This window comes from Aspergillus karnatakaensis (genome assembly GCF_047715665.1).
Source record: "Aspergillus karnatakaensis strain CBS 102800 unplaced genomic scaffold BJY04scaffold_51, whole genome shotgun sequence".
NCBI lineage: Eukaryota > Fungi > Ascomycota > Eurotiomycetes > Eurotiales > Aspergillaceae > Aspergillus > Aspergillus karnatakaensis.
In genome coordinates, this window is record NW_027395763.1 from 81410 (window position 1) to 106221 (window position 24812).

The 24812-nt window shown below is 51.6% G+C and overlaps 10 protein-coding genes across 10 annotated transcripts; 2 read left to right on the forward strand and 8 right to left on the reverse strand.

The window, feature by feature from the left end:
- Nucleotides 1–185: 185 nt before the first annotated feature.
- Nucleotides 186–1115, reverse strand: BJY04DRAFT_221643 (uncharacterized protein; the record flags this gene model as incomplete). The annotated part of the gene is made up of 1 exon (XM_073717190.1): nucleotides 186–1115. The coding sequence occupies one exon, from the start codon at nucleotides 1113–1115 to the stop codon at nucleotides 186–188; it is 930 nt and encodes a 309-aa protein (XP_073567685.1).
- Nucleotides 1116–2140: 1025 nt separating this feature from the next.
- BJY04DRAFT_221644 (uncharacterized protein) lies at nucleotides 2141–3405 on the reverse strand (the record flags this gene model as incomplete). Its single annotated transcript, XM_073717191.1, has 3 exons — nucleotides 2141–2664; nucleotides 2749–3223; nucleotides 3277–3405. The coding sequence occupies 3 exons, from the start codon at nucleotides 3403–3405 to the stop codon at nucleotides 2141–2143; spliced, it is 1128 nt and encodes a 375-aa protein (XP_073567686.1).
- Nucleotides 3406–4233: 828 nt separating this feature from the next.
- BJY04DRAFT_230308 (MFS transporter) lies at nucleotides 4234–5781 on the reverse strand (the record flags this gene model as incomplete). The annotated part of the gene is made up of 1 exon (XM_073719265.1): nucleotides 4234–5781. The coding sequence occupies exon 1, from the start codon at nucleotides 5731–5733 to the stop codon at nucleotides 4234–4236; it is 1500 nt and encodes a 499-aa protein (XP_073567687.1). The 5' UTR covers nucleotides 5734–5781.
- Nucleotides 5782–6196: 415 nt separating this feature from the next.
- BJY04DRAFT_197007 (uncharacterized protein) lies at nucleotides 6197–7576 on the reverse strand. The gene has a single exon (XM_073712433.1). The coding sequence runs from the start codon at nucleotides 7399–7401 to the stop codon at nucleotides 6487–6489; it is 915 nt and encodes a 304-aa protein (XP_073567688.1). The 5' UTR covers nucleotides 7402–7576; the 3' UTR covers nucleotides 6197–6486.
- A 683-nt stretch (nucleotides 7577–8259) lies between these two features.
- Nucleotides 8260–10052, reverse strand: BJY04DRAFT_209607 (Pyruvate/Phosphoenolpyruvate kinase-like domain-containing protein; the record flags this gene model as incomplete). Its single annotated transcript, XM_073714147.1, has 3 exons — nucleotides 8260–8694; nucleotides 9030–9514; nucleotides 9599–10052. 3 exons carry the CDS (start codon nucleotides 10050–10052, stop codon nucleotides 8260–8262), a joined length of 1374 nt encoding a protein of 457 aa, XP_073567689.1.
- Nucleotides 10053–10394: 342 nt separating this feature from the next.
- BJY04DRAFT_221649 (serine/threonine-protein kinase) lies at nucleotides 10395–12109 on the reverse strand (the record flags this gene model as incomplete). The annotated part of the gene is made up of 4 exons (XM_073717192.1): nucleotides 10395–10747; nucleotides 10798–11464; nucleotides 11529–11738; nucleotides 11813–12109. 4 exons carry the CDS (start codon nucleotides 12107–12109, stop codon nucleotides 10395–10397), a joined length of 1527 nt encoding a protein of 508 aa, XP_073567690.1.
- Nucleotides 12110–14002: 1893 nt separating this feature from the next.
- On the forward strand, nucleotides 14003–15771 carry BJY04DRAFT_197013 (Zn(II)2Cys6 transcription factor domain-containing protein). The gene is made up of 3 exons (XM_073712434.1): nucleotides 14003–14308; nucleotides 14371–14685; nucleotides 14735–15771. The coding sequence occupies exons 1-3, from the start codon at nucleotides 14054–14056 to the stop codon at nucleotides 15662–15664; spliced, it is 1500 nt and encodes a 499-aa protein (XP_073567691.1). The 5' UTR covers nucleotides 14003–14053; the 3' UTR covers nucleotides 15665–15771.
- Nucleotides 15772–16639: 868 nt separating this feature from the next.
- Nucleotides 16640–17978, reverse strand: BJY04DRAFT_121539 (RTA1 domain-containing protein). The gene is made up of 2 exons (XM_073708340.1): nucleotides 17040–17978; nucleotides 16640–16978 (listed from the first exon to the last, which is right to left on the reverse strand). The coding sequence occupies exons 1-2, from the start codon at nucleotides 17739–17741 to the stop codon at nucleotides 16736–16738; spliced, it is 945 nt and encodes a 314-aa protein (XP_073567692.1). The 5' UTR covers nucleotides 17742–17978; the 3' UTR covers nucleotides 16640–16735.
- Nucleotides 17979–19406: 1428 nt separating this feature from the next.
- On the forward strand, nucleotides 19407–21227 carry BJY04DRAFT_121569 (TauD/TfdA family dioxygenase). The gene is made up of 2 exons (XM_073708341.1): nucleotides 19407–20091; nucleotides 20137–21227. The coding sequence occupies exons 1-2, from the start codon at nucleotides 19556–19558 to the stop codon at nucleotides 20792–20794; spliced, it is 1194 nt and encodes a 397-aa protein (XP_073567693.1). The 5' UTR covers nucleotides 19407–19555; the 3' UTR covers nucleotides 20795–21227.
- Nucleotide 21228: 1 nt separating this feature from the next.
- Nucleotides 21229–23501, reverse strand: BJY04DRAFT_121597 (Zn(II)2Cys6 transcription factor). The gene is made up of 5 exons (XM_073708342.1): nucleotides 23236–23501; nucleotides 23161–23186; nucleotides 22768–23096; nucleotides 22528–22719; nucleotides 21229–22484 (listed from the first exon to the last, which is right to left on the reverse strand). Exons 1-5 carry the CDS (start codon nucleotides 23285–23287, stop codon nucleotides 21269–21271), a joined length of 1815 nt encoding a protein of 604 aa, XP_073567694.1. The 5' UTR covers nucleotides 23288–23501; the 3' UTR covers nucleotides 21229–21268.
- Nucleotides 23502–24812: the final 1311 nt, after the last annotated feature.

The following is a 24812-nucleotide window of genomic DNA, read 5'->3' on the forward strand; positions in this document are numbered from 1 at the left end:
CTTCAACACAATGATTTCCCCAGCCATAGCCACCAATATGCATCAGTCTCGGCATATACCACTTGTTTTCGAATGCAAGAGACCATATGACACGATGCAACAAAACTGGACTATCGTGCCAATTGATATGAGGAGCTTTTGAGAACAGGACATAACCCAAGACGTTCCATCCCTGGCTTGGGGTCCTAATCGTCAATAACTATCGGAATTGCCGTGCACCGAGTGTATGGTGCACCGAAAGCTATCTCGAAATTGTCAGGGATTTCCCGCCACCGAGCCTTTTCGAAGTCCACGACACCTAGCTCCACCATGTTCCCATACACATGAGCGCAGGACTGGTGGAAACCGCGAATGTCGGTTTTGTCAAGGTACCCGGAACAGACAAGACGATCAGCATTCAAACTGTTCTTAACATATTGAATCTCGAGGACAGAGGCTTCCGGATGCTGGGGGTCATATTTGCCAGACAATGACATATATGCCAGCCGGTCAAGGCAGAGAATCGCACTAAAAAGATTTTCCCACCTTCCTTGGGTAATGATGAGATCGTTCAGGTGTAGTTTCTCCAGTGTTCTCTTGAAGACGCGCAGTGTGCCAAGGTCGTGGGCCGATATCGTGCAGGAATTGATAAAAACTTCGCGCAACGGGGCTTGAGGGTGAAAGAGGCATGTTTCAAAGGTATGGAAGAGGCTTAGTCCAGGGGTTCCAGCAATGCCAACCTCGTGTAGTAGGACCCTTTCAAGACGGGGAGCATGCTTTAGCGTTTGAAGAACGCCATTCGGGATTTGGCTCATGTCATCAATTTCGTCAGCGTTGCAAAAGGTTGTGGTGTTCGACATTACGCGCTTCGATTTGGCCGCGTTATCCTGTGTAACAGGGAAAACGACAGCAGGGACTACCCAAAAGGTCTCCAGTGTTGATGGGGGGTTGTCACAAAGCGCCTCCCAGAAGCTTGCCATGAACGATCTTCGTTCAACCATATCCATCCAGTCAAGCACTAACCAGATAGTGCGCAGCCCGGTCAGGTGTGACAGGATAACTGACAGGTCTTGTACCACTGCACCTTCCATAGACGCACCATCCATCAACGACAAATGGCGAACGTAATGAGCCATTTTTCCAAGGCACAGCCTTGAAAAGCCGCGGGGGATAGAGAGTAAAGTGCTCGGCCCGGCAAAAACCGAGTCTACAGTGTCGAAAAGCATGGAAGAAGCACTCCTGCAGAAAGATCTGTTGAGTAGACGAAGTGCTTTCAAATTCGATCGCAATTCCTTTCGTGTGCCGCGGCTAGTATAGAAAACGATCTATATTCTTAGTGAAACGTCGATGGTGATTAGATTTGTCCCTCATACCTTGTCAACAAGCTCTTGTGGGAGGTCATTGATCGTAGAACTAGCGGAGGAATCCATGTTGACAATCTGTTCCTGGTGCATTTCTGATCAGGAAGTAAGTCGATCTTAACATCTGGACAAAAGAAACCAGGATGGATGTTTCAGCACTTCCCGAGAGATAGGAGAAGTTGAGGATAGAAGTCGAAAAGGGAGGTAAACAAAGTGTTACTACCCATGCCTCGATCATGTGACACCACAATGGGCGATAGCAAGAGGGATAGAACCTGACTTGAGCGGGCCCTTTGCACACTGATCGGGTTTGAGAGGCAGTCTGGGCACTCTGACTGTCTGGATTTGTGCTCATACCCTCAACGCCCCCTTCTGCTTGTTTCGATGCCTCATTGACGCACCGAATGCTACGTCACATTCTCCAATGCCCTTCCCGGAGTTACTGGATTACTTTGGCTAGGAAGCGAGGTCTGATCCCAAAATGCTCTCGGAATTCGAAGCTGCGGTGGACAAGGGTATTCGTTGAGCCCACCCCAGACCAAATCTCACAAAGCTTTGTAGGTGGAAACCGGCGCGGACGCGAATGTCAAGGAACAGACTCGATAAAGAGCAGGAGCGGAGCGGCTGTAGAGCCCACATTGAGCAGGCCACACCTCGAATTACGCTCCTACGGACGGCAAGTACACAAGGTTCAAAAGGTCCTGAGGTAGGTACATCCAGCTGACCGTAACCTGGCAAACAGCACCATTGAAGCTGTTGAAGGACGTCCATCCATAAAACACCCCAGGTAAGACGGCCAGTCAAAGATCGAACTCGTACATATCATCCCCGCGCTTCATTATGGGATTCCACTCCCCAAGCCTCTCTCGATTCGCACGCACAAAGTCAACAAACTTCACGAACCCATCCTTATCTTCCTCCACGAAACACCCAGTATCCCTGGTTCTCTCATGGCGGATCTCTGTGCATACCATTGAATCAAAGTCCGGGTGATCGCGACAATAACCACAGTCGCGCAGCTCAAGAGACACCAGCAACTTGAGACAAAGCAAAGTCCCCCAGACCTCCGCCCATCGACCATCTTGTAGTCTCGCCTCGACAAAGCTCAGTTTCCGCAATGAGCCTGCAAAGCTCTCGAGGCTCTTCAGGTTAACGGTCGTAAAACAACCAGAGACGATCCTGAGATTCTGCAGCGGCGCTTCCGGATCAAACATCGAACGGTAGTCGCATTCGGCATCACCGAGCTTCAAGAGCTGAACTTTCTCCAGGCTCTTAGCCTGCTGGAGCAGCTGAAACACAACCGGAATTCTTCCATGCGGGTGACCTTTGTACTAGAAGTAGCGCAGCTTCGACATAATCGGGTCCGGTAACCAGGGTCCATGTTTATCCTCCGTGCGAGGCATGATACCCTTCGTGGGCAGCGAAAAGGAGATTCCGTCCAACTTTGGGAGCGTGATACGGCGAAGACTCCAACCGACTCCAATCAGAAAGACGAGCTGGGGTATTCCCATTTGCAGATCCGGTGCGTATTCGAGGCTGGCTCTGTGTTCGGGGTATATCTTTAGCCAGCGAAGGGCAGTCAGTCGGGACAGAACCGTTGCGAGGTGTCTGAAGAACATCTTGTAGTCGGCGTGGAGGTGGAATGTCTTGAAGGTCAACTGCAGGGTTTCAACGAAGGGGGCGTAGGCGCTGAGTGAGAGGTCTACGATGCCCTCTGAGAGGTACGCTTTGTTCTTCCTTTCCTTTCGCTTGACGATGGTGACAACGCTTCGGTAGAGATGGGGATGAGCGCTGTAGTAGAATTGCCTATTGACGAGGCAGAGAGCCCGCAGCGTCTGGCGGTTCGATATGTCACACCCACGGGTGAGGGTCTTGCGCGTGATCTAGGTTGAAGGGGTCAGCACTGGACACATCAAAGTATCTGCTACGTTCTTACCATGTCAATGAGTTCTTGCGGGAGGTCGCTGAGCCTAAGTGTCTCTTTTGGCCTTTCGTCACAGGGAATCAGCCAGCCGACGCTGTATAGGAAATCGCCAACCCAGTCGTAGATATCCTCAGAGGCCATGGTCAACTAGTCCTCGCGGACGTGGCAGCGAGGAAGACAGTGTAGGTCAAGTAGAATTGGCCGCGAGATTCAAGAGAAAGGTGAGTGCAAAGAGTGTCAAAAGGAGGATACATCAGAAGACATCATAAACACATCGCTTCCAAGCGCACGTGATGTTACAAAGAGTGATTTCTGGTGAAGACAGATACCTGATGGCGGAGGAACCCGCCATTATCTCCGAACAAAGATCACAATAGACTCACAGCTGCTTTTGCAGAATGCATTCTGTGCCTTAGATTTAATCTCGCTGTTACTTTTGCGCAGAATCTGCATCAGCCCATACCGGACCTAGGTGGGGTATACAAGCCATTCATGTCTTGAGCGAAGAGGCTCGGTAGCTGATACCGAACATCCTTAGGTCCATGCTGCACGGAGGCTACCCTGTCCGAGGGTCGCTTTACTGTAAGACGTCAGCTTGAGTCTCATCTGTCAGAGTCAGAAAGTAGCACCTTCGGTAAAAGGTAAGAGACAACCGTACCGGAAGGTATGAGGATTATGACATTCTCATGATAGAGAGCCAGATGTGAAGAAGCAAGTTCAACACAGCCCAGAAATTTGTATTTGTGAGTACAGAGACAAAAATGGACGACGGGAACTTCCAGATCATCAATCATAAAGAAGTCAGTACGCTCTACAGCTAGGTAAACGCACTCTAACCTATGGGAAAGGCAAGCAACCATACAGGATGCGGGATACAGCAGTACTGTATATACTATGTTTAGGCCATCCCAGATATCCGAGATAATCTGAATTAATGAGTTCATATATATCTCTCACTTTATATAGACATCAAGAACCCTCCTTCTCCTTCTTACTCCTCCTCAAACTCCTCCCCGCATAAACCGCACTAATCCCCAACCCCAAACCCCCCAGCCCAATCGCAAAATACAACGCACTGCGATACCCCTTCAACCTCACATCCCTGGTCTGCTCCTTCCCCTTAACAATCTGACTCTCAATCGTCCCCGCAAACCCCAAACTCAATGAGATACTATAGTTCACCACCGTCGTCACCAGACTCGCCGCGAGACCCTGGTGCTCCCTCTCCACCGCATTACTCAGCATCAGCGTTGCGGCGGGGAAGGACATGTCCATGCCCCACGGTATCACGACGAGGGACACAAACGTGAGAGCCCAGTAGGTCTGGTTTACTGGTGCGATCGTGACGAGGATTGTACCCAGTGTAAATGCGGAGAGGGACATGACCATGATCCACGCTGGGCGGATGCGAGACATGAGGTATCCTGTTGCGAACGCTGCAATCAGCCCGCTTATACCCGGTGGGATGAACTGCGCGGAGGCGAGGAGCGGCGTGACGCCACGGATATCGAGCAGGAAGCGCCATGAGTAGAAGATCCAGGTTCCGAAACAGCCCCAGCCTGTCGCGACGCAGCCGAGGACGAACGAGACGTCTGTGGAAAAGGCGTGGAAGGGGATGAGGGGGTGTTCGGCGAACTTGAACTCGATGACGAAAAACGCCGCTAGGAAGAGGGCGCCTAGGATGAGCAGGACGATCACGTAGGGCTCAGACCAGGAGACGGTGGGCGCTTGGTTCCAGGCAATGTTGACGAGGACTAGCCCCGTGATTCCGGTGGCTGCGCCGGGGATGTCGAGTGCCCAGAAGAGGTTATCTGTTGGTTTGGTGTGTCGGATTGGCGCGATAACAGCGTACCCGATTCCGGCGCAGATGACGGATACGATTGCCATCGACCAGTATGTCCAGGGCCACCAAGCGAGCTGGGAGAAGAGTGCAGCGAAGACTGCACCAATGATGGCACCATTTGGTGCTGTAGCTCCAAAAAGCGCAAAGATCATGTCCTTCTTTCGTCCTGGCGCGTATGTAGCCCCCAAAATCGCCAGTCCGTTCGGTAGGAGCATCGCCGGCCCTAAGCCCTGTAGCACACGCGCGAAGATAAACAGGATATGGTTCGAGTAGACGCTGACGCCCGCGACAAGCGACCAGAGGGCGAGCCAGAGAAATCCGATAATGAACATGCGGTGGTACCCGAACATGTCGCCGCAGCGGCCGAAGACCAGGATGAAGGTACCGACTGTGAGGGAGTAGCCTGCAAGGAACCAGGCGAGCTCGCCTGGCTCGGTGATCGAGAAGGAGTCGCCGACGATATCGAGGGGGGAGAGGCAGATTCCGACGTTGGCTTGAGTGATGAATTGCGACATGCAGACGATTATGATGAAGGTGATTTCGCGCGGGAGGGAAAATGTGTCTGCTATTGACTGGTTGGTGCGGACCTTTTGAAGGTCATTTTCGTTCTTCCCTTCTTCGGCCATGGTGACTGTCGGTAGCGGTCACCAATGGCTAGGGATCCTAGAATGAATTGAAGATTAAAGATGAAGATCAAAGCTTGAGATTCAGGGGAGAGAAAAAAAAGTTCCAGAGGGCCCACATGCGATATTGATAAGATCATGACGTGTCCGAATAGCGAGCTAGTTCCGAATAAGCTTCTACATGTCTGGACCGCGGAATCGGCTTCCGGCTGCTCGTATTCCGCCATGATTATGAATCATTGTCAAACTTACAAAGCTCAGATTGTTGCTAATAATAATGGAATATGTCTTCTGTGACGGCCTCTCCTTTGAATCTCTCCTCATCTGCCGCCCTTTGGAGTGGAGATGAAATTCGAAATGCCGAAGCTAGGAGCGACGGGGAAATTCCGATGGCGTCTCGGCAATTCCGAGCTTTTTATGTCCGAGCTCGGGGATTAGAATCCTGCTACACCAGAAGATACCAATTGGTGGAAGCTTGTCTAGCAGTAATTGGGGTTGTGCGTCGAAAATACGAAAATTCTTTCCACTAAAAGAGCGCAGCATCAACGACATATTGATTTGATTTGATCTCCAAGCATTGAGTCAGCTCTATGAACGCCAACCAACTATATATCTCCGCAGCCACGCCGGACTTGTCCACCCCACGATGCCTCTTGTGCAACAACCACTATGCATCGTGTCACACAACAACGTATATGGGGATAAATCAAATAAACTGCTGATATATCCTTACCTATAACCCAGTTCCTCCGGAATCTACACCCCCACCCCATCCAACGTACCCAACCAAGGCTCCTTCTCTTTCAACTCCTCCCTCAACGCCCTCAAATCCCACTCGCGGTACATCTCCCCCTCAACAAAGACCCTTATCGCCCCGATCCCCTCATACATAAACCTGACATAACGCTCTCCGTACCCCACGCGCAGCAGGGCCCCAATCTGATTACAAAGATATTCAGCAGCCCACTCCGGTCTAGCCGTGTACAGTTCCCGATCGTCTTTCCGCAGAACTGACCGATGCAGCCGATGCCACAGTCTATAGTCTATATCCGCCGGAGGAAAGGGAAGCAACTCTTCCGCGGACGTGACGTCGAGAGTGAGAGTCTTGAGTTTGACATGCCGGTCTTCGTACGCTGTGCGTTTTCCGACCCCTTTCGCATGACTCCTTTTGGCGTCGACGGGGCCGTAGCGCAGGAAGCGCTCGAGAAGGGCGTAGAAACTCCAGTAAAAGCCTAGATGGCCGCCATCGCCGCATTGGTGGCGTACATCGTCAGTGGAAATGAGGTGGCCGAGTGTCCGGATGGATACGATTAGCTCGTCAACTTCTGTCGTGAGTTGTGGGACACAAGTCCATGTTGGCAGGAGATAGAAGTCGTTGACGAGGGCAATGTCGAGGTGGTATTTTGAGGTATGAGGAAGGCTGAGGATGGCTCTTGTTTCGGCGGCAATTTGGTGGGATGTGAAAAGAAGGGGAAGACAGTTTGAGGGACTGTGGGTGGTGCGCTGTTCGAGATATGCCCTGCAGCTCCAGGAAATGTACTGGATGTCTTGGACCTTTGTCCTGTTGTCGCGAGAGAGGGAGGACGGGGGTGGCGGTGGAGTTGGTGAAAAGAGGACTTCGGAGATGATGAGGGCGCGAACCTCGATTGGTATTGTAAGGAATGAGGCCATGGTAACAGGGAACAGGGCTCAGGTCAAAGCTTTTTCTTGACGTTTTGATGCTCTAAATTTCTGGATCTTCCGCGATAGATTGTGCACGAGAATTTGGCCAGGTTACGAGGTGAACCTAAGTACCTGCGCATGTCCTTTGCGCCGGCACTGATCAACCTTTCGAATTTCGAACATCCCCGCGGCATCAACAAGAAAAGGTGGATCTGGATTGGAACGGCCCCATCCTTGATCAAAACCCCTTGAAGATTAGCATCAGGCGCCAACATGGCACCAACCAATCAAAAGTCAGCATGGAAAACAATCAACATCGTGAGTCATTGCCAAGTCCACTTTTGGACTTCGTTGACTCAAAGATCAGCTCAAGGTAACATGACAATGGCCCGAACGTTCAAAAGAACTGGAAGAGAAAAGTCCATCGCCAAGGCCAGATCCTCTTGGGCGTCACCCCGCCATCCGGATCTACCCAACTCAAGAACGTGACCAACTGTTCAAGGATGATCCCGTTAACGCTTGAGATGTTAAATGCCTCCATCTGATTGCCAGGATACTCTCTACGTAAATTTGTCGAGCCAGTGGAAAGGTTAGCATAGATTAAGTGCACCTCTCCCCGCAGGCTGGAAAGATAGGTGCGCTATGAAGTATACTTTGTGGAGATCAATAGATCAGTCTGGAGTAGCCCCAAAGACTGTATCATGCCTAGTCAAGACTCGAGAGAAAAACAGAAAGAGGTATCACTCATAAGACCCGAGATAAAAACCCAGAACCACAACGCCAGACCTATGACATGAATGCATCCCAAGTATCCCATCATTCGAATGTCGAAAGTACCCACAAACATCCATCCATGTAGTATCACCCTCAAAAAACCGGTAACCCCTCATCCCCCGCCTCCAAACACCCCTCCACCATCTTCTCAATCGCCTCGTCTCTCGTCCCCCCCTCAATCCACCCGCGCTCAACAAGCCTTTTCAACGCATCTCCGACCCAATTCTGACAGTTCCAATCCAAGTCATCCCTGCCGTTTCGGATCGGCGTGCGTTCGACCGTCTGCACGATCGCTTCCTCGCCAATATCCGTCGGGATCTCGGTTACCGGTACGACTTTCGCTAATTCCCCGACGGTGGACGGGTCGACGTTCGAAGCCTTCACGAACCGGAAAAGACCAGGACAGCCGATGATGTGGAGGATTGTGCGGGTGGAGGAGGCGAAGTGGAAGTAGAGGGCTGTGTGGCGGTATTCGGCGTAGTCGAGGGGGTCGCCTTTGTAGATGAGGATGAAGACTTTTTGAGGCATCTTCTTTTCGAAATATCACTTGAGTTTTGTTTCAGAGGGTGGTGGTGGAGGTGAAGTTAACTGTGGCGGTTGATGGGTGTTGATTTAAGGACGATCGGCTCGGAAAACACAGTGAGGGAAGATCTTTTGTTATCTTATCGGTGCCTGTGACGTCATGGTTCGTGGTTTTGAATGAGGCTGAGGGGTAGAGGCAGATCACCCCCGGATCAACACTCTTTGCTATTCTATTGCTTTCTTCTTTGATCGCTAATCAAGCCATCCTCGTCATATTCGTACCGTTCCTCGAGGTCCTGATTCATTAGCTAGTCCCGTTGTCGGCGATCGAGTAAACTCACCCAGTACTTGTTGAACCCCACGCCCTTACAAACTTCATCATATCCCAGTATCATCGGCGGCGGTGTAGCGTCAACCATACTTTTCTTGAGACCGTCTAACGCATCACGAACAGCCTTCAACTTCGCCGCAACAAGCGTCCAGGGGTACGCGACCGCCGCAAAGCCCAACCCCGCCAGTTCCTTCGCAGATAAGTTCTCCGTCATTCCGCCTTCAATAATGTTCGCTAGCATAGGGATCTTCAACTCCTCCATACAGCGCTTCATCGCATCTTTATCAGGTAGGGCCTCCACGAAGACAGCATCAGCCCCAATCCGTTTGAACTCATGCGCTCGAGCCATTGCCTCTCCCCACCCGTGTATGAGCGCGTCAGTGCGAGCGAGGATAAAGATATCACGTCCCTCGTCTCTAGCATCGCAGGCGGCTTGGATTCGCGCGTAGGCTTCACCCCGGGAGACGACGGATTTGCCCTTCGTGTGACCGCAACCTGTAGCTCGCGTTTAACCCATTAGCATCGGCCATCAGTAGAAACTGCACCTCGCTGCAGCGAGGTGAAAAGGTAAAGACTCACGCTTCGGCCACGTCTGATCCTCAATCATAACCCCGGCGGCCCCCGTAGCCGCAAAGCTCTCCACCGTGCGCCTGACGTTCATCGGACTGCCATACCCCGTATCTCCATCAACCATTACCGGCAGACTCGTGACTCTCACCGTCTCCTGGATCTTCTCGCACATTTCCGCCATCGCGATATACCCTGTATCCGGGAGGCCGTGGGAGCTTGACACCGCAAATCCCGAGAGGAAGAGCATTGGGAAGCCGGCTTCCTCGATGAGGCGCGAGGAGAGGCCATCGTAACTGCAGGGAAATGCCAGGATCTTGGTCGGGTTGGCGTAGGCTTCGAGCATCATTGTGCGGAGGTGCGAGGTTTGAGGCGAGGGGATGGCCCCGCGGCTGTTTGGCGGTGACGTCATGGGCTTCGGAGGGTTGAAGGTGAAGGGATATGGTGTTTCGTCGGAGTTGGACATTTTTTCTGTGGTGAGTAGTCAAGCTATAGTATAAGGATGGCAATTATGCTGTGTTATGGGAGTAAAAGGATAAAACCTCGGTCAGGTGCGAGAGACAGGATTTATGTCTGGGAGGCTGCAAGTGCGGAGCTCAGCTGCAGATCGATACATCATACAGTTGTGCGCAATAATACCTTCCTAAGAGGTCCGCCCGACGTTCTCAATCATAAATTCTCCACATTTAGTAGAATCTCAAAGGGAGAGTGACACTATCTCATGCTGAATTACCGGCTCGATTGCGAACTGACGAATGGTCTTCATCGTCGAAAGCCAGTGAGGCATACTCCACAAAGACATAACGGTTTAAGACCTTCTTCTGTCTGACTTCTCTCTTCGAGACGCGCGCGCAGGGTCAATCCAGTCGTCCTCATCGGCCTCTGGTTCATCCGCAACTACCTGCTTCTTCAGACCTAAAAGCGTTGCTTTTGCGAGTGTAAGTGCCGTTGGGTCTCTCAGGGGCTTCGCGGCACGAGTCTCTGCGACAGGTGTTCTTCGCTTTCTCCGACGTCTCCGCGGCTTCGATTCACCTAGCATATCGACGGTCTCTGTTCTGGGGGAGACATCGCGAGGCGTCGCTGGTGCAGCCCCGGAAGCCGATACAAATGTACGAGAAATCGCGTCCCTTTTATGCGATTCCATGTCTCGCGAAGTGTGCTCTGGGGTGCTTGCGTCGCTCAAAGAAATCTGGGAATCTTGCTGGTCTCACGTGCTGAACGAGATCTAGTGGCTCTTCTAGTGCTAGGCCTGGATTCTGTAATCTCTATAACATCATCTGGGGGCCGCAATGCCGGGCTAGGAGAAGTCTGCTGTCGAGTCGTTGCACCTCTGAAAAGCGACCCAAGCCCAGTAGTGATTTCTGCAAGGGCACTCCATCTTGCTGACGGTGTAGATGGTTTCGCTGTGGAAAAGGAAGCATAAGAGGCCGTCGACGAAGCTTGTGCTTTGTTCTTCCGAGCCGCGAACCATGAGAGAGAGAGTGCTTCTTCCGCGGACGGTCTATAGGCAGGGTTCATGCTAAGTAAACCTTCCACAAATGTCGTGCCGTCCCTGCTAGTGCGCTTGCGTCGCAGCCCCCGAGCGATCGTATCATCCGGACTGTCAAAATACATCAATAGGTGGCTAATACCGTTGAACGGGAGCTTTCCAGTGAGAAGGCGGAACACGATAACTCCTAGGGCCCAGATATCAACAGGCGGCGCGTAGTTCTTAGTAGTTGCAGCCGACTGGGGTTTAATGAGAACCTCCGGTGCTAGATAATCAAGCGTACCAAAGACCGACCCGAATGCGGTCTTCTCTTGACCGACATGTTTGGATAAACCAAAGTCACCGATCTTCACCCGCCACGTTGGTCCTTTTGACACGACAAAAATGTTCTGTGGGCCTCACTTTCAGCTCGTGTCTGATGCGTCGCGTGCAAGGGATCAAGTCGGCACTTACTGCAAGCTTAAGGTCACGATGGACATATCCGTTCTTATGCATATTTTGCAAGCCCCCGAGAAGTTGATTTGCAATGCTCTGTGCTTCATGTTCCGGGAAAGGCTTCGCTAGATATCGTCCAAGATCCCCGAGCTCCAGATACTCCATGGCGATGAATATTGATTGTGGGCTCTCATACCAACCAAAAGATTGAACAAAGTGGCTCGAATACTGTTCAATGCCAAAGATACTGTTAACAGTTATCATGAACAGCGTGATAGGGAACAACAAGCTTGCGAAGATACCTTTTCTTGAGAAAATCTGAATAGAGCTCCCAGCTCACGTGTGTAATCAACTCCTGCGGTTTCAAGTTTGCCTTTAAGTATCTGCTTGACCGCGCGAAGTCGATAGGGTCCTCGATCAGTGGTACACTTTTGCAACCATACGACGCCAAAGGACCCGCTTCCCAGGGCTCCGCCTTCATTGACCCATTCATCTTCAACTTGCGTACCAAGGTCTGTTTCTCCAACGGGGTGGTAGATGTATTCATCATCGAACCGAGCGGGAAGCTTTGAGGCCATGAGTCGATCTCTCGTAGACATCGTGAAAGCTCCTGATCAGGCCTACAAGGTTCGCTTCTAACGTTCAACAGCTAGCGAAGTGTGCAGGAAACAGCCGCAGGAGACTTTGCAGGAGGGTGCTTGACGACTACGAGTCGGATTGGGGGACCTTGGAATATTTCTTTTGAGAGCAGGAATGTGGCTTTCTGCCTCAGCCTTGCGAAACGTCTGTCACGAGCAGTGGCGAAGGGCAAACGGGGCATAGGCGGGGTATAGCTTTCGGCCTGCGTAATTCAGAAAGCTGCAGTCTTGGTCTCACTAGTAGATGGCGAGATCAAAGACGGGAAGTCGTCAACGTCGTGGCGGAGACGGTAAGTCTAGGAATTGTGAGCGTGGCTCAGAGATGTCTGAAAAACGTTCGCTCCATCGAGAGCTCATCTGTCATGACATATCTGGTCCAGCCTTGCGCCCACCGCAGCCCTAATAGCAGCTGGTATAGCCAAGCCCTCTTCTACAAATGTTTCTCATGCGCTTCGAAGTGACAGAACTCAGGATGGGCGGCCAACAACATCGTCTGCTGGGAGAAATTGCGAATGGCTTGAGTGAAGCTTTTCATCGACGGATGCTAGATTCAATATACCAAAGCGATATCCTTACCTCGACATGTTTTCTTGTCGCAGCCTTTCGCGCCCAGAGGTATGGATAGTTCCTACGCCGTTACAGCTGAGCAGTCTCCCTGATGGTTAGTTTCGAGATTGCGCCACTAACTCTCTGCGTGAACACCATCGATCTAGGCTTTGCTATTTGGGCGCTGCTCTGAGAGACTGGCCGTTCAAGCACGGCTGTGCCTTGACTTCGAGAGAGGGAGCTCTCTGGCGAGTCTGCACAACCCCCATACTCGACAGAATCTGTGGGCAGCATTCGTGCTGTGTTGCGAAGCGTCCAGTCCTAGTTCCCTGATGCCTGCCCCATGTTTCAAGATCTGTTGTTTCGGATAGAAATTGGTCTTTTGATCTCGATGGAGCTGGAGGTTTGCTCAGGAAGCACTGCTGTGTATACCAAATCGGCGTGAGTACTGGGATTACTGCGAGAATGGGCGGGGCATCGGCAGCGACAGGACAAATTGTATACGGTGGTGATGTACTCATGCTCGGGTTGGATGTGAGTGGTGCGCATATCCGATAACAATTTCCGAGCATCGCAAGGTCCATCGTTTAGGTGGACGGAAGACGAGCGCATTGAAGGAAGTAAACGAGCAGATCAGGCACCACAGTTTCAAGAATCGACATCAGCAAGGCACCGACCGGCAGCAGTCAAGCTCATCGTCAGAGCTCGAGTGGCGAAGCAGGGCCTCGTATTGGTCGTCCACGCTTCGCCAAACTCGGACAGTTGTCCCTTGGCAGAGAGCTGCTCTTGCTCTTCACATTTGACAATTATTGACAGAATCAGTTGCTGAAGAACTGGCGAACCTCGCGAGAGGCAATCACGTGGCAAGTGTCGCTCTTCAAGGTTTGTGGTCCCCATCACCACCATCCTCTCCCTTTCCCTGGCTACTTGATTGCAAGCACGGCGCTCTGTGACTCCTCGCCAATTCCTCCAAATTCTGTTGCTCCTTCTGTTGAGTGACCATGGGCTTCCAAACGGGTAGTAAGAAATGAGATGAAAGGGGCTGTGTGCTGAGTTGCTGCTTGTCCAGAATTAAGGTGAAGCAGATCATCTCAACCACCAATGACCGCACAAATGCTCGGCACTCAGTCATCATGGCTCCTTCAGGCTAAAGCCATACCAAGATCTGGCGCCGCAAGCCATACACCGGATTGGTTGCGTGTTGTCTGGGCTCGTATTCGGGGGAAAAGTGCTGCCTGAGTCAGGGTCCAGATCATAAGCCCCCCAGCTCGTCTTCACAATCTTCCTCGCATTCGTTTCCATCCTCAGAGCTAAGAAGCTTCAGTCCGCGCTTCAGCTGACAGTGCAGATATAACGCTCATGGCCGCCATTGAGATGGACTACTCGGAAGCCATTTCCCCAGGCTTCTACATCCCTTCCCCGTCCTTTCGCTACTCCCCGCACCCTGGCTCTAGCGGTCGCCCCAGTGGAGCAGCGACACCCACAACGACCCTTACACCCCCCTCCGAACCTAGATCAAAGAATCAAACTCCAGCACCTCGCACGAATCGCGTGAAACGGCCGCATACAAAATCGCGTGGAGGGTGCTTCAGCTGCAAGAGCCGGAGAATCAAGGTAAGGACGATGACAGACTTCCAAACTCTCAAATCGCGTGAACTGACTCACACCCCCACCAGTGCCAGGAAACGAAACCATCATGCGCAAATTGTATACACAAAGACCTCGAGTGCGTCTATCCGGCCAAAGATCGCGATCAAACTCTCGTTGTGGTGGATCGGTCACAAATTCAGCTACAAGGGCAGTCCAACTCTCGGTCGCCTCCAAGTGGAGGGTCATCTCCCGGTCTATCGCTATCTTCTCAGTTATCTACAACGCCTTTTACCGGAGATGACCTCCGATTCTGGCACACTTTTCTTGTCGACGCTCGGCCACATCTGCCGTTCGGCGACGAAGCGACCTGGCTCTGCGAGATACCATCATTTGCTTACGAGGCGCGTACCCAGCCAGGCCTTTTGTAGCACCACTAACTCTTACCTCCAGTGTCCTCATCTTCTCCATTCCATGCTATCCCTTGGCGCGTCGCATTGCTCGTTAATAACCCCAAACGGCTCTCAGTACGCTCCGGTCGCGATCGCCCACCGAGGAAAAGCCCTTAAAGCACTCGGCGCCATCCTCGCCAAAGGCGACGAATGCACGGTTGCAGAAATGGATGGCGCACTAGCCACATGTTATACTCTCACCTTTCAGGCTCATCACATGAGCGACGGCGTGGTCGACTTTGCCGTCATGGTTCGCGGCTGTGGCCTCGTAACGAATTGGTATTTTGACAGACATATTCAGAGTCGAATATTCAATCTCAAGCCAGCGGAGGACATGTGGCATCTGATCACGTCGTGGCTACCAGCTGAGCCGCAACAGCTCAATGATCCAGAGACGATAGAAGCCTGCATCGCGTCCCTAGACCGATTGCAGCCGCATTTGCAGTCACTCGCACACCATTCGTTCTTCGACGCCCTGCGAAACGGCTACCAGTCCCTACTTATCTCCTACCGCCAGGCCTTCCTGCGCATCGCAATGATATATGCGGCCTGGTCAAGTCTCAACAACGTTGACTTTCTCACATTCATCGCTCCAGGCAATCATGTGTCCCGGGCCTTGTTCATGCACTACGTCACAATTGATTCTTTCATGCGCCCGGTCTACCTCATGATCGCGCAAACACGGAACCTCCCTTTTGCGGGTGGCCACTTTCTAATCTACCGATGGTCAGAGGATGTATACAATGGTCTGCCAGAGTACCTGCAGGAGCTTGTCGTGGACCAGTTTCAGCATGTGGCTCTTGACCTCATCCCGGAGATTGAGCCACACCGGACAATGTGGCCGCAATGGAACCTGGAGCTCGAAGGGTTTATTGCTTGGCTGAAGAAGAGAGTCTCGCCAGAAATATTGGCAATGTATAATATTCAATAGATATCAGGCACTATATAGAAGACCCCACAAAGATCTAGCTCAATGGTTAGTGGGAGGAACTCAACAACGCTTTCTACCACAGGTCGAGACCCAAACCTCTTGAACGCGCGAAATAGCTAGCAGACTCTTCCAGCTATACTTTACAAAGAGACAAGGCGACAAAAGAAAAAGCCTGACCCGAGTAATTCATATCAGCCAATCTACAATAATCAGTCCTTATCAGTATAATTTGAAGCTATATTCAGTCCCATTCCCACCCCGCCCACGAGCCAGACAGACAACGACCAGCTCGCACTTGGGGATACAGAAGGAATGCAAGTAAACGGCGAGCTCTTCCATCCCATCCCATTCCAATGCCTCCTGGCTAACCTCGAACTCTAATTACGGCTGTATCCTAAACACTCTTAGCAGAGAAACGTCCACGGGTGCGATAGGGTATCTCCTATTTCGCTTGAGTATACTCCGCGTATATCTTTGCGCAGAATGAACAAACGGAAAAACAAAGCCCGCAACTGAAGGAAAAGTAGGAGTATAGTAGGATATCAAAGAGTCAAAGAGTAAATAAAGGACCTCAATGGGACGCTTTAGCGGAAGAAAAAAGTCTCAGTAAGGGTTGGAGATACTCGCTACAGCTTCATACAGCTTGCCGATTGTCTGCGGGCCTTCGAAGGGTGGGTTAGAGGGAGAACTGGTAAGCGCTTGGAAGTATGTTCCTGTTAAGTAGCAGATATGGTAGAGACGTATATGTACAGATGTGAGGCTGAAGACGAACAACGGCATGGAGATAAACGATACATAGCTATAAGGCAAGACAGCCAGATCTCGAAAAGAAAAAGCAGGAAAGTAATGTCGGGACACGCTCGCTAACAATCTAGACATAAACCAAAAGACAAAATGAAAAATACATGCGCTCTAGGTGAATCGCCACTGTGTTCAGCAAACCGAGCCAAAAAGCCAGACCACTCTTACTTCCGAACCAACTCAAATCATATCAGTCGCCTCTTGCCTCCTTAGCAACCCCAGCTCATGCTCGTCCTGATTTTGTCCCCCCTTCCGAGGAGACGGAGAAAGTCAAACACTCGAGAGGCTCTGTTGTTGCGGGAGATTCCTTCTCCGATGTCGCGTAAGCCACTCCTTTGCCCTGGATTCTCCAGCCAACGAGGCCGGAAGCCATCGAGAGGGATGGTACCAGCCGAGCACCATAAAAGCGAGCCACATGGGGACGCCTTCAAGAACATAGATGGGCCATTCGTTGGTCATGATGTAGGATTCGACACCCCAGGCAAATTCGATGAGGCGGAAGATAGACCGTACCTAGAAGACAGCATGAGCTTGACTGAAAGATTTTAGACGACAGTGCAGAGGGAGAACTCACCATGATGAAGAAGCCGGCGATGTAAACCCCATAGATAACCTTGAGCATACTGTCCTCGAGGAGGAAGTTGCGCACACCGTCGCGATGGAACTTGATAACAACAATCAAGAACACCATAAATGTAGCGACCTGGACCGCCAGACCGGCGATGAGGATGCCCTGCCCGATATCCAAGAGTGTCCCCTGCCATTCACCCGCAGATGCAACCGAGCTACCTCCACCCTGCGTGAGCATGGCGGCGACATCAAGTGTAATGAAGATCCGCGGGAGCCAGGTAACCTTTACCAATCCGCCCAGGACCTTAGAGTCTTTCCCTTCCGCACCTGGCGGCTGCGTGGCAATGATAATCCGACTAAGGAGGATATAAAGCGAGGCACAGACAAGGACCGGAGCAAGCACGATCATTGTTTGCGATGTTGCGAAAAGACCGATGTCTTGTATGGATTGCGTTGAACCGGCACGTTGCCCGTAGCCGTTGATCTCGACGAATCCGGCGATGATGATGGGAATGCAGTAGCTGTATCGAAAGTATCTGTCGCCTCGGTAAGAGGCCCAGGCGATATAGACATGGTAACATGTAGGGATCAGATAGAGAGCCGCGAAGGCGATTGCGGCGGGTAGCGAAGGGTCGTAGTGGTAGACACTCCAGTCATCCTCATCGGCGACTTCCTCGCGTTTCTGCATGATGGACGGGAGGTACATATCAGGAGATATCTGTATCGGTGAAGGTGAAGGAGGTAAGGCGCGGAAGTCGAGAATATCTCGTGAAAAGCTCAGAAGTTGCTAATGTGAAGCCGCCTGTTGGTGACTATTGCTCTCCATGGTCCTGGGAATCCTTATATAACGAACACAGATCAGAATCATGCTTGAGCCAAGACAGGACATGCTTCTGCCTTAAATCTAAGCCTCTGTCCGCATTCTCGTTTGGCCCTGTCGCTAGCGGAGCCATCGTGATAACTATATCATCAGAAGGCAATGGTGCAAACGAGAATACGAGAACTGCCGTTCCTGTATACTGGATCTACCTGGGGAAACTAAACGGAGTGCGTTGATTGGTTCTCGTTTAGAATGCGAGCACAGCCCAAGCAAAGTCTCGACTACTGGCTCGGCGCTCGGCTCGGTGCTTGGCTGGCCAATAGACCCTGATTCCACTTCAATGCTTGTTTGCCGCTGGTCTCATCGCTTGACCCTGGCGACGGGCTGTGAAGATTCCACGGGGTGCGAGGGGTGTTCATAGAAACGAGGATGCGATGGATGCCCGGGACACAAAGTCGAACAAACCACAGTGGCTCTCATAGCCACAACACCAGCGTCCAGAAACGAGAAAACGAAGGATCTCTATGATAAATGGCAGACTGTCAGGCTGCAGAAGCGAGTAAGAGTAGGCTGGTTTTGGGTGCTTACCCGTGCTGTAACCTGTGGATCGATTGTTTTGGTCATAAGTGCTGATCTCCCGGTCTATGGGTTCGGAAGAAAGTGCTTCTCATTCTCATCGCCCAAATACCCTCCGAAAAAGCGGAAGCACCCCATCAGCATCAGTTCGACTGACAAAGTTATCTTCCAAGGAATACCACACTTATTGCGCTGAGCAAGCTGGATCCCGTACGTAGGCACGTTCCTCGTCTCATGTCTGGTAGTTATACTAACAACGGTTTTTTTTAGATTGCAATGCGGCTAATCAGTCTATTCCTGTGGCGGCAGATTAAGCCAGAGCCGAAGGAACGTGTCCCCGTGCAGACTAGTTTATTGAGGATTGAGGCTGATACAAAGGCGAATGGGGCAAAGCAGGAAGAGGCGCAGGTCAAAACGACTAGTGCAGCGTGAGGGCGAACCTGAACTGTGTAGGATTAGGAGTTATCTCATGATTTGCCTGAGGTTCCTAGCAGTTGAAAGCTTTCAGAAGAAAGATTGGTAGGTAGTAAAGTGTTGAGGCGCAGGTCGATCGAGTGCCAATGGATATATATCTTTGTCCCGCCAGTCCGTTCTAGAGGGACTGTACGCATGAGGCTTCAAGTCGCTGAACCGACACTTACCATGCGCAATTGCGCGATAGTGTAGAGAACGATAGTATCATCATATCCCGTTTGAGTTGGATAAACTGATAATGTAGCCAGTCAATTCGACTGGAATTGCTATATTTTAGCCGCAATGGCGTGATAAGACACCATTGGATCGGAAGGACCGTCGCTAAACTCGTCCGCCTCAAGCCGAGCAGCATTTCATGCTTTCAACGAGCTTTGTATGCATTGACTAAGGATACTGATCCGGGCTGTGGCTTTAGGCACAAGGAAAGTATGTTTTTCTGCGTTCCGAGATCGTGGGGTGACTTGTGTTGTTGTCCGTAGACAGAAGAGCGGGACATCGCGTGGACCGTCGACTAGCTGAGGGCGACCTCCCGAGTTGGAGAAGCGATGGTCTAGCCGACGAACACGCGCCCGAATCGGCGAGGTATAAGAAGCCCCGCGCGACCAGAGCATAGTGATACCCCTCGTCATCAGAAGTCACCTCGCACAACCATGTCGACTACTACAGAACAGCCGCTCTCTCTTGAATTGTTCCCCGACGGTCTCAAGACCTCTGGAGCCCATGGACCTGACTACTCCCGTGTCCGGCCATATGAGGAGTTTCCAAAGCAGATGACTGGCCCAACGGTGTGGGACGCTGCCGAATTTCGGGACCACCCAGAACGCTGGACGCATTCTTTTACGGATGAAGAAGTTGCTGAGATCAGTGCTACATCGGACCGTTTCATCGAGTCTGGTATTCCGTTGACAGGCATTACAAAGGCTCGCTTTCCCCTTCCGAAGCTGTCGGAGAGAATGAACGCCTTGCGCGAGGACCTTCTCAACGGAAAGGGCTTCTTCCGCTTCAGAAACCTGCCGGTCGGAAAATGGGGACTGCACAAGTCGGCCGTGGCGTATATGGGCCTCGGAACGTACTTGGGGTACTTTGTCAGTCAGAATGGGCGCGGCCATGTGCTGGGCCATGTGAAGGATCTAGGAGAGGATCCGACCCAAACTCACAAAGTCCGCATTTACCGGACGAATGCTAGGTTGGTACCGAATCCAATGATATAGAGCACTGCTAATTCTGCCAGACAATATTTCCACACCGATGCGGGTGACATGGTCGGTCTTTTGTGTATCGCCAAGTCGCTTTCCGGAGGCGAGTCAGATATCGCCTCCACTCACCAAGTTTACAATGTCCTTCAGCGTGACCACCCTGATGTTGTCCGGACTTTCGCTGAACCAAACTGGTACTTTGACCGCAAAGGGGAGGCTACCGAAGATCAGGAGCCATGGTACAAAGGCGCAGTAATGTACCTCGAAACCGAAGGAGAAAACCCTAGGGTGTACACCAAGCTCGACCCTAACAACGTCACCTCATTGTCACGGTACAACACGGGCCCTGATGCACGGATTCCGCCTGTATCGGACAAGCAAAAATACGCACTTGAGGTTCTGGAGCGCACCTGCAAGGAACTTTCACTTCATATGATCCTTGAGCCAGGAGACATTCAGTTTTTGCACAATCCGCACATCTTCCACGCGCGGACCGCTTATACCGATTACCCACCGGGCTCGCTTGACGAGGCTGGGAATCCTCGGCCCCAACGCCATCTAATGAGATTGTGGCTGGGAGTGCCGGAGAGTGAAGGAGGCTGGAAGATTCCTTTCGCGGACTCGAATAATAAGAAGAGAGGTGGTGTCCAGGTCGGCGACCAGCCGCCGACATGTCCCATTGATGCAGAGTAGCCCCATCGCATGCCATTCATGTAAATATTCATTCAAGTCATGAGACGAATGGAAATTGATACCGCAATGAACCGCCCTGACCTTGTGCGCTGTGATCAGACATCCCACCCACCCACGGGTGGAGGCCCGTATAATCGAGTCCAGACCCAAGAGCTGTCTCGGCTGGCTGCCACGTCCAACCCAGGTCGGATGTCAAGAGCATTAATTCGTCAGCTCCTGTCAAGGTCGGGGGGGATATATCCAGAACCTGCGGCGTAGTATCGGCTGTTGACGAGGCAATTAGCTCTGGGGCGTGGCGCTCAGGTATTTCCCTGCGAGCCATGCGGTAGATGGTCAGAGGGTTTAACACGTAGTCGGGCGCGCTTTGAGCCGGAATGCCAGGAGGACTTTGCCTTCCCGCCTCTTCTGGGTCAGAAGGATACGGATCATCGGGCACAATATTCCGCCCAGATCTTGCGATTTCAGCTTCCGAACCTAGCAGCTTCTGCATAGTTTCTGCAGCATTGCACTAGATGTAATGAGCAGTGCGTTAACATGTTCTAGAATAAAGCTTACAAGACGCCCAGAGACAGCATTTAATGGTTCCATAGCTCGCAAAGCGCGAATGTTACTTTGCAGGTAAGGAATTGTTTCGACAACCAAATCCTTACTGGTCTGAACCCTAGGGTCAATGAGCTGCGTGAGATAATAGAGCATGATACGGGAACTGTCATAGACAACAGTAGGAAGCCATGTATCGGATAGAATATGTGGTCCGTGTCGCTCAGCTTCACCAATGATCGTTGCCAAGGTCTTCGCCGCTTGATATAGGTCCGAACGCATCTTTCGAAGATACTCGGTTTGTTCCGAAGGAAATTCAATGGCGGAGCGTAGTTTAAACAAAGCCGGTGCGCCTAGCCGGTATAGATCGCAGAGCGTCTGATGGTGGGAGCAATGGAGCAGGACCAACGCGCTTAGTTGAGACGACGCTTTGCGCATGTAAATGGTCGACGTAGTGAACCGGAGATTTTCTGGTAGAGACTCATGCCATTCCTGGCAGGCTCTGTCAAGTATGGCAAACTCCGAGTTCGGAAGCCAAGGAGATATTGCCGTGTCGAGGTGCTTGATGTAGCGGAGCACCTGCTTTCGGATCCGAATATGCTGGATAAAGTACGCCATAATCCCCATATTTTCATTCGGATCGGTGGGAATGATCTCCGGTCGTAGAAATCCAAGGACATTGCCAGTGAGGGTTCGAGTCACGCAAGGGGCTTCCTGCAGAAACCGTCTTTCATTACAGGGAAGCTGGATCTTGATGTCTCGCTCGTCAATCAGCATCAATTGATCAACGCCGCTTCCGAGCAGCGCATCAGTCACAAAGCAGCTCCACATGAGCCGACGCCGTGATTCTCGCGCAATGATAGACAGACCTGGCTCGCGACCGAGCAGGTCTGTAGAGTACTCTAAGTTGATCTGAAGCGCTTGCGCCATGCGGGCAGTCAGTCCTCCGAGCATGAACGCCTGGGTAAAGTTACCCACTCGTAGAGCAAAGTCGTATACAAGCTGAGTGGCCATGAGATTATCCACCGAGATTTTGTCAAGTTGGCTTAGTATCAAACGATACGCCTTTTCTGCCCACAGGCTCCCAGCTTGCAGTATAAACTCTGATGACAGGTTTTGGCCCGCTGTCTTACAACCCAAAGCATAGAACCTGACTAAGTCAGCCAAGTTCGCCTCCTTCATAGGTCACTCACTGAGAGCCCAAAGCACAGACAATGTAGAGAAGAGCGGTTGGCGGGGAATCAGAGGCCAGCTCTTCGTCAACCCTGCACAAAAAGGATGGCTGGTGGAGGAAAGCAAAACAACGAATTGGATGAATGTGGGTGAAATAGCTGTCGACCAGGAGAGACACTTTCGCTTTCTCGGGAAGCTCAGGGAACATCAACCTGCAACAGGTCAGCTTCGGCTCGTCAAATTTCCATAGAGACGAGTACCATGCTAGAGGCGAAACTTCTAGGTCGTTTCCTCCCTGTGGGACAGGACTTGATCTTTCAGGCTGGAGAGCCATGCGTGCCAAAGATTCTGACCACCTAGGTTCAGCGTCATCCCGGTAATTGCATTGTATATGCTTTTCCTGGCATCGCAAGCATGTCGGTTTATCGCCGGAGCATTTGGCCCTGCCTGATCGGCATCCGTCGCAAGACCGGTATGCTCGCCTTGCCCTCTGGGGAGAACGGGTTTGGCGGGTTATTTCTCGCTCATGGCACTCTATATTGAGTCTCTCGCAGTTTCTACATCCATTGGGACGCTCATCACATTTGACCTAATGATACAGCCTGTCAGAGAGAGATTCACATAGGTTAGTTGTCCGTAGCTGCGGCCCTTACCTTCCGAGCTCGACAAGTGTGACATCCTTCAAGATGAGCATACGTGCAAGAAATAACGTTATGACCATAACACACCTGCTCTTGATCGTTTATTCCGACGTGGCGTCTCTTCCTGAGGATTCTCCATCTTTTTTCTGTTGAAGGAAGACGGATCGTCGGCTGGCGTCGCGTCAGTCGCGCCCGCGGGCGCTCACTCTTTCATGATTACTCATCACGTGATAAGTACGTGATGGACGAAACATGAAAGGCATACCACATTGTCAAATCCTACGCCATCACAGAAGCTTGTTGAATGCGGTCTCCTTACTCTTCTATACAATCGTTCCCACTACCATTGAGTTTTCATACTCCGCGCTAAAATAATTGCCCTCATGGACCTCGCCGAACCACAGTACCTTACAGACAGAACACAATATCGTCAAGAACATCGGTTCAAGACTCAAGAAGTAATAATTATACTCCCTACTATCATTCGCATGTTCCGAGCCAGCAACATGGTCTCAAAAGTCACGGCTGGTTCACACCTGCTCTACACCCATACCCAGGGTCGGATGGATGGTTTCGCAAGACTTTGAATCAACATTGCACTACACTCTGTACGTTGCGGCCTTTTGCAGAAGGAAATTGCCAGTCATAAGCCTTTCGCCATCTATCTCACGCGCTCTTGTTCCACGAAAGAGAAGAGGTTTCAGTTTAACGTCTGCAATCTCATCCCTTCAGACAACCGACCCGACGGCGACCAACACGGTGGCCGACGACAAGGTGCGAGTGCACCTTCTCGGATTTTATTCGGCACTGCTGACTGCTGGATATGGAGGCGATGGTATTCGTCGCTAGACATCTGCCACGTCCTTGTGCGCTCATCCTTTGCCGGTATGACCAATCAACGTGGTCTGAGCTGGTATCCGAGCGACAAAGTCGGTCCTCTCACTATAGTTATTTGACTAATATCGACAGCCAAGCACCGAGCCTACCTTCGGAGTCGAATATCCAAGGTTACTTGGACCCTTGCCACCACCTGCGACATTTTCAAACTCTACTGCCAAGAGAGCCAGACTCTTGCTGCCGGCGGTCGAGGTTGTGAGGACGTAAGTGGTCTGATGCGCCACCAAAGCTACCTGCACATTGAGTTCTTTACCGTTGGTAGTCAACGTGGGCTGCCGGGCATCGGAACCTACGGGTTTGACCGCTTGACATGTTGACGGGGCCGGTGTCAGGTCGTGCGAACTCACGGGGTATAAGCACTATTGAGCTCAAAGTAGTGCTGTTGTGCGAGATTTGCGACTTTACTTGAGACGAACAGGATCAGGGACGCTGTGCAAGCAGCAGAAGTCCGGAAACACTCATAGCAAGTCTGATCCAACGCGATTGGTCGGTCGCAGTGTGAGCTTGAATCTCGACGAGCAGGATGTCAGTGGGAGAATTTGCCAGCTGTGCTGTGAAACCTCTGATCGAGGCCCAGGTCGCGTCCCTGCGCAGCTCGAGTGGATAACTCGACAAAGCAAGTGGAACCTGGCACGTAAGCTGGCTTTACGAAGTCCAACTCACAATCTTCTGGTGCAACCTCGGCCAGCGCAGGTCCCCAGACCGCGTGGAGCGTCGTCGCACGCCCCAGACTCGCAGAGTTTTATCTCAGTTGCCATTGCCCTTGG

Bases quoted from the DNA above. Each gene is read 5' to 3' on its own strand.
- BJY04DRAFT_197013 (XM_073712434.1), top strand. From the start codon at position 14,054: ATGGCCGCCATTGAGATGGACTACTCGGAAGCCATTTCCCCAGGCTTC. The intron at 14,309-14,370 runs GTAAGGACGATG...CACCCCCACCAG, and splicing joins GCAAGAGCCGGAGAATCAAG to TGCCAGGAAACGAAACCATC. The intron at 14,686-14,734 runs GCGCGTACCCAG...TCTTACCTCCAG, and splicing joins TACCATCATTTGCTTACGAG to TGTCCTCATCTTCTCCATTC.
- BJY04DRAFT_121569 (XM_073708341.1), top strand. From the start codon at position 19,556: ATGTCGACTACTACAGAACAGCCGCTCTCTCTTGAATTGTTCCCCGAC. The intron at 20,092-20,136 runs GTTGGTACCGAA...TAATTCTGCCAG, and splicing joins ATTTACCGGACGAATGCTAG to ACAATATTTCCACACCGATG.
- BJY04DRAFT_121539 (XM_073708340.1), bottom strand. From the start codon at position 17,741: ATGTACCTCCCGTCCATCATGCAGAAACGCGAGGAAGTCGCCGATGAG. The intron at 16,979-17,039 runs GTGAGTTCTCCC...GCTGTCTTCTAG, and splicing joins TCGCCGGCTTCTTCATCATG to GTACGGTCTATCTTCCGCCT.
- BJY04DRAFT_121597 (XM_073708342.1), bottom strand. From the start codon at position 23,287: ATGGAGAATCCTCAGGAAGAGACGCCACGTCGGAATAAACGATCAAGA. The intron at 23,097-23,160 runs GTAAGGGCCGCA...CTGTATCATTAG, and splicing joins ACACTTGTCGAGCTCGGAAG to GTCAAATGTGATGAGCGTCC. The intron at 22,485-22,527 runs GTGAGTGACCTA...TGACTTAGTCAG, and splicing joins GTCTGTGCTTTGGGCTCTCA to GTTCTATGCTTTGGGTTGTA.
- BJY04DRAFT_197007 (XM_073712433.1), bottom strand. From the start codon at position 7,401: ATGGCCTCATTCCTTACAATACCAATCGAGGTTCGCGCCCTCATCATC.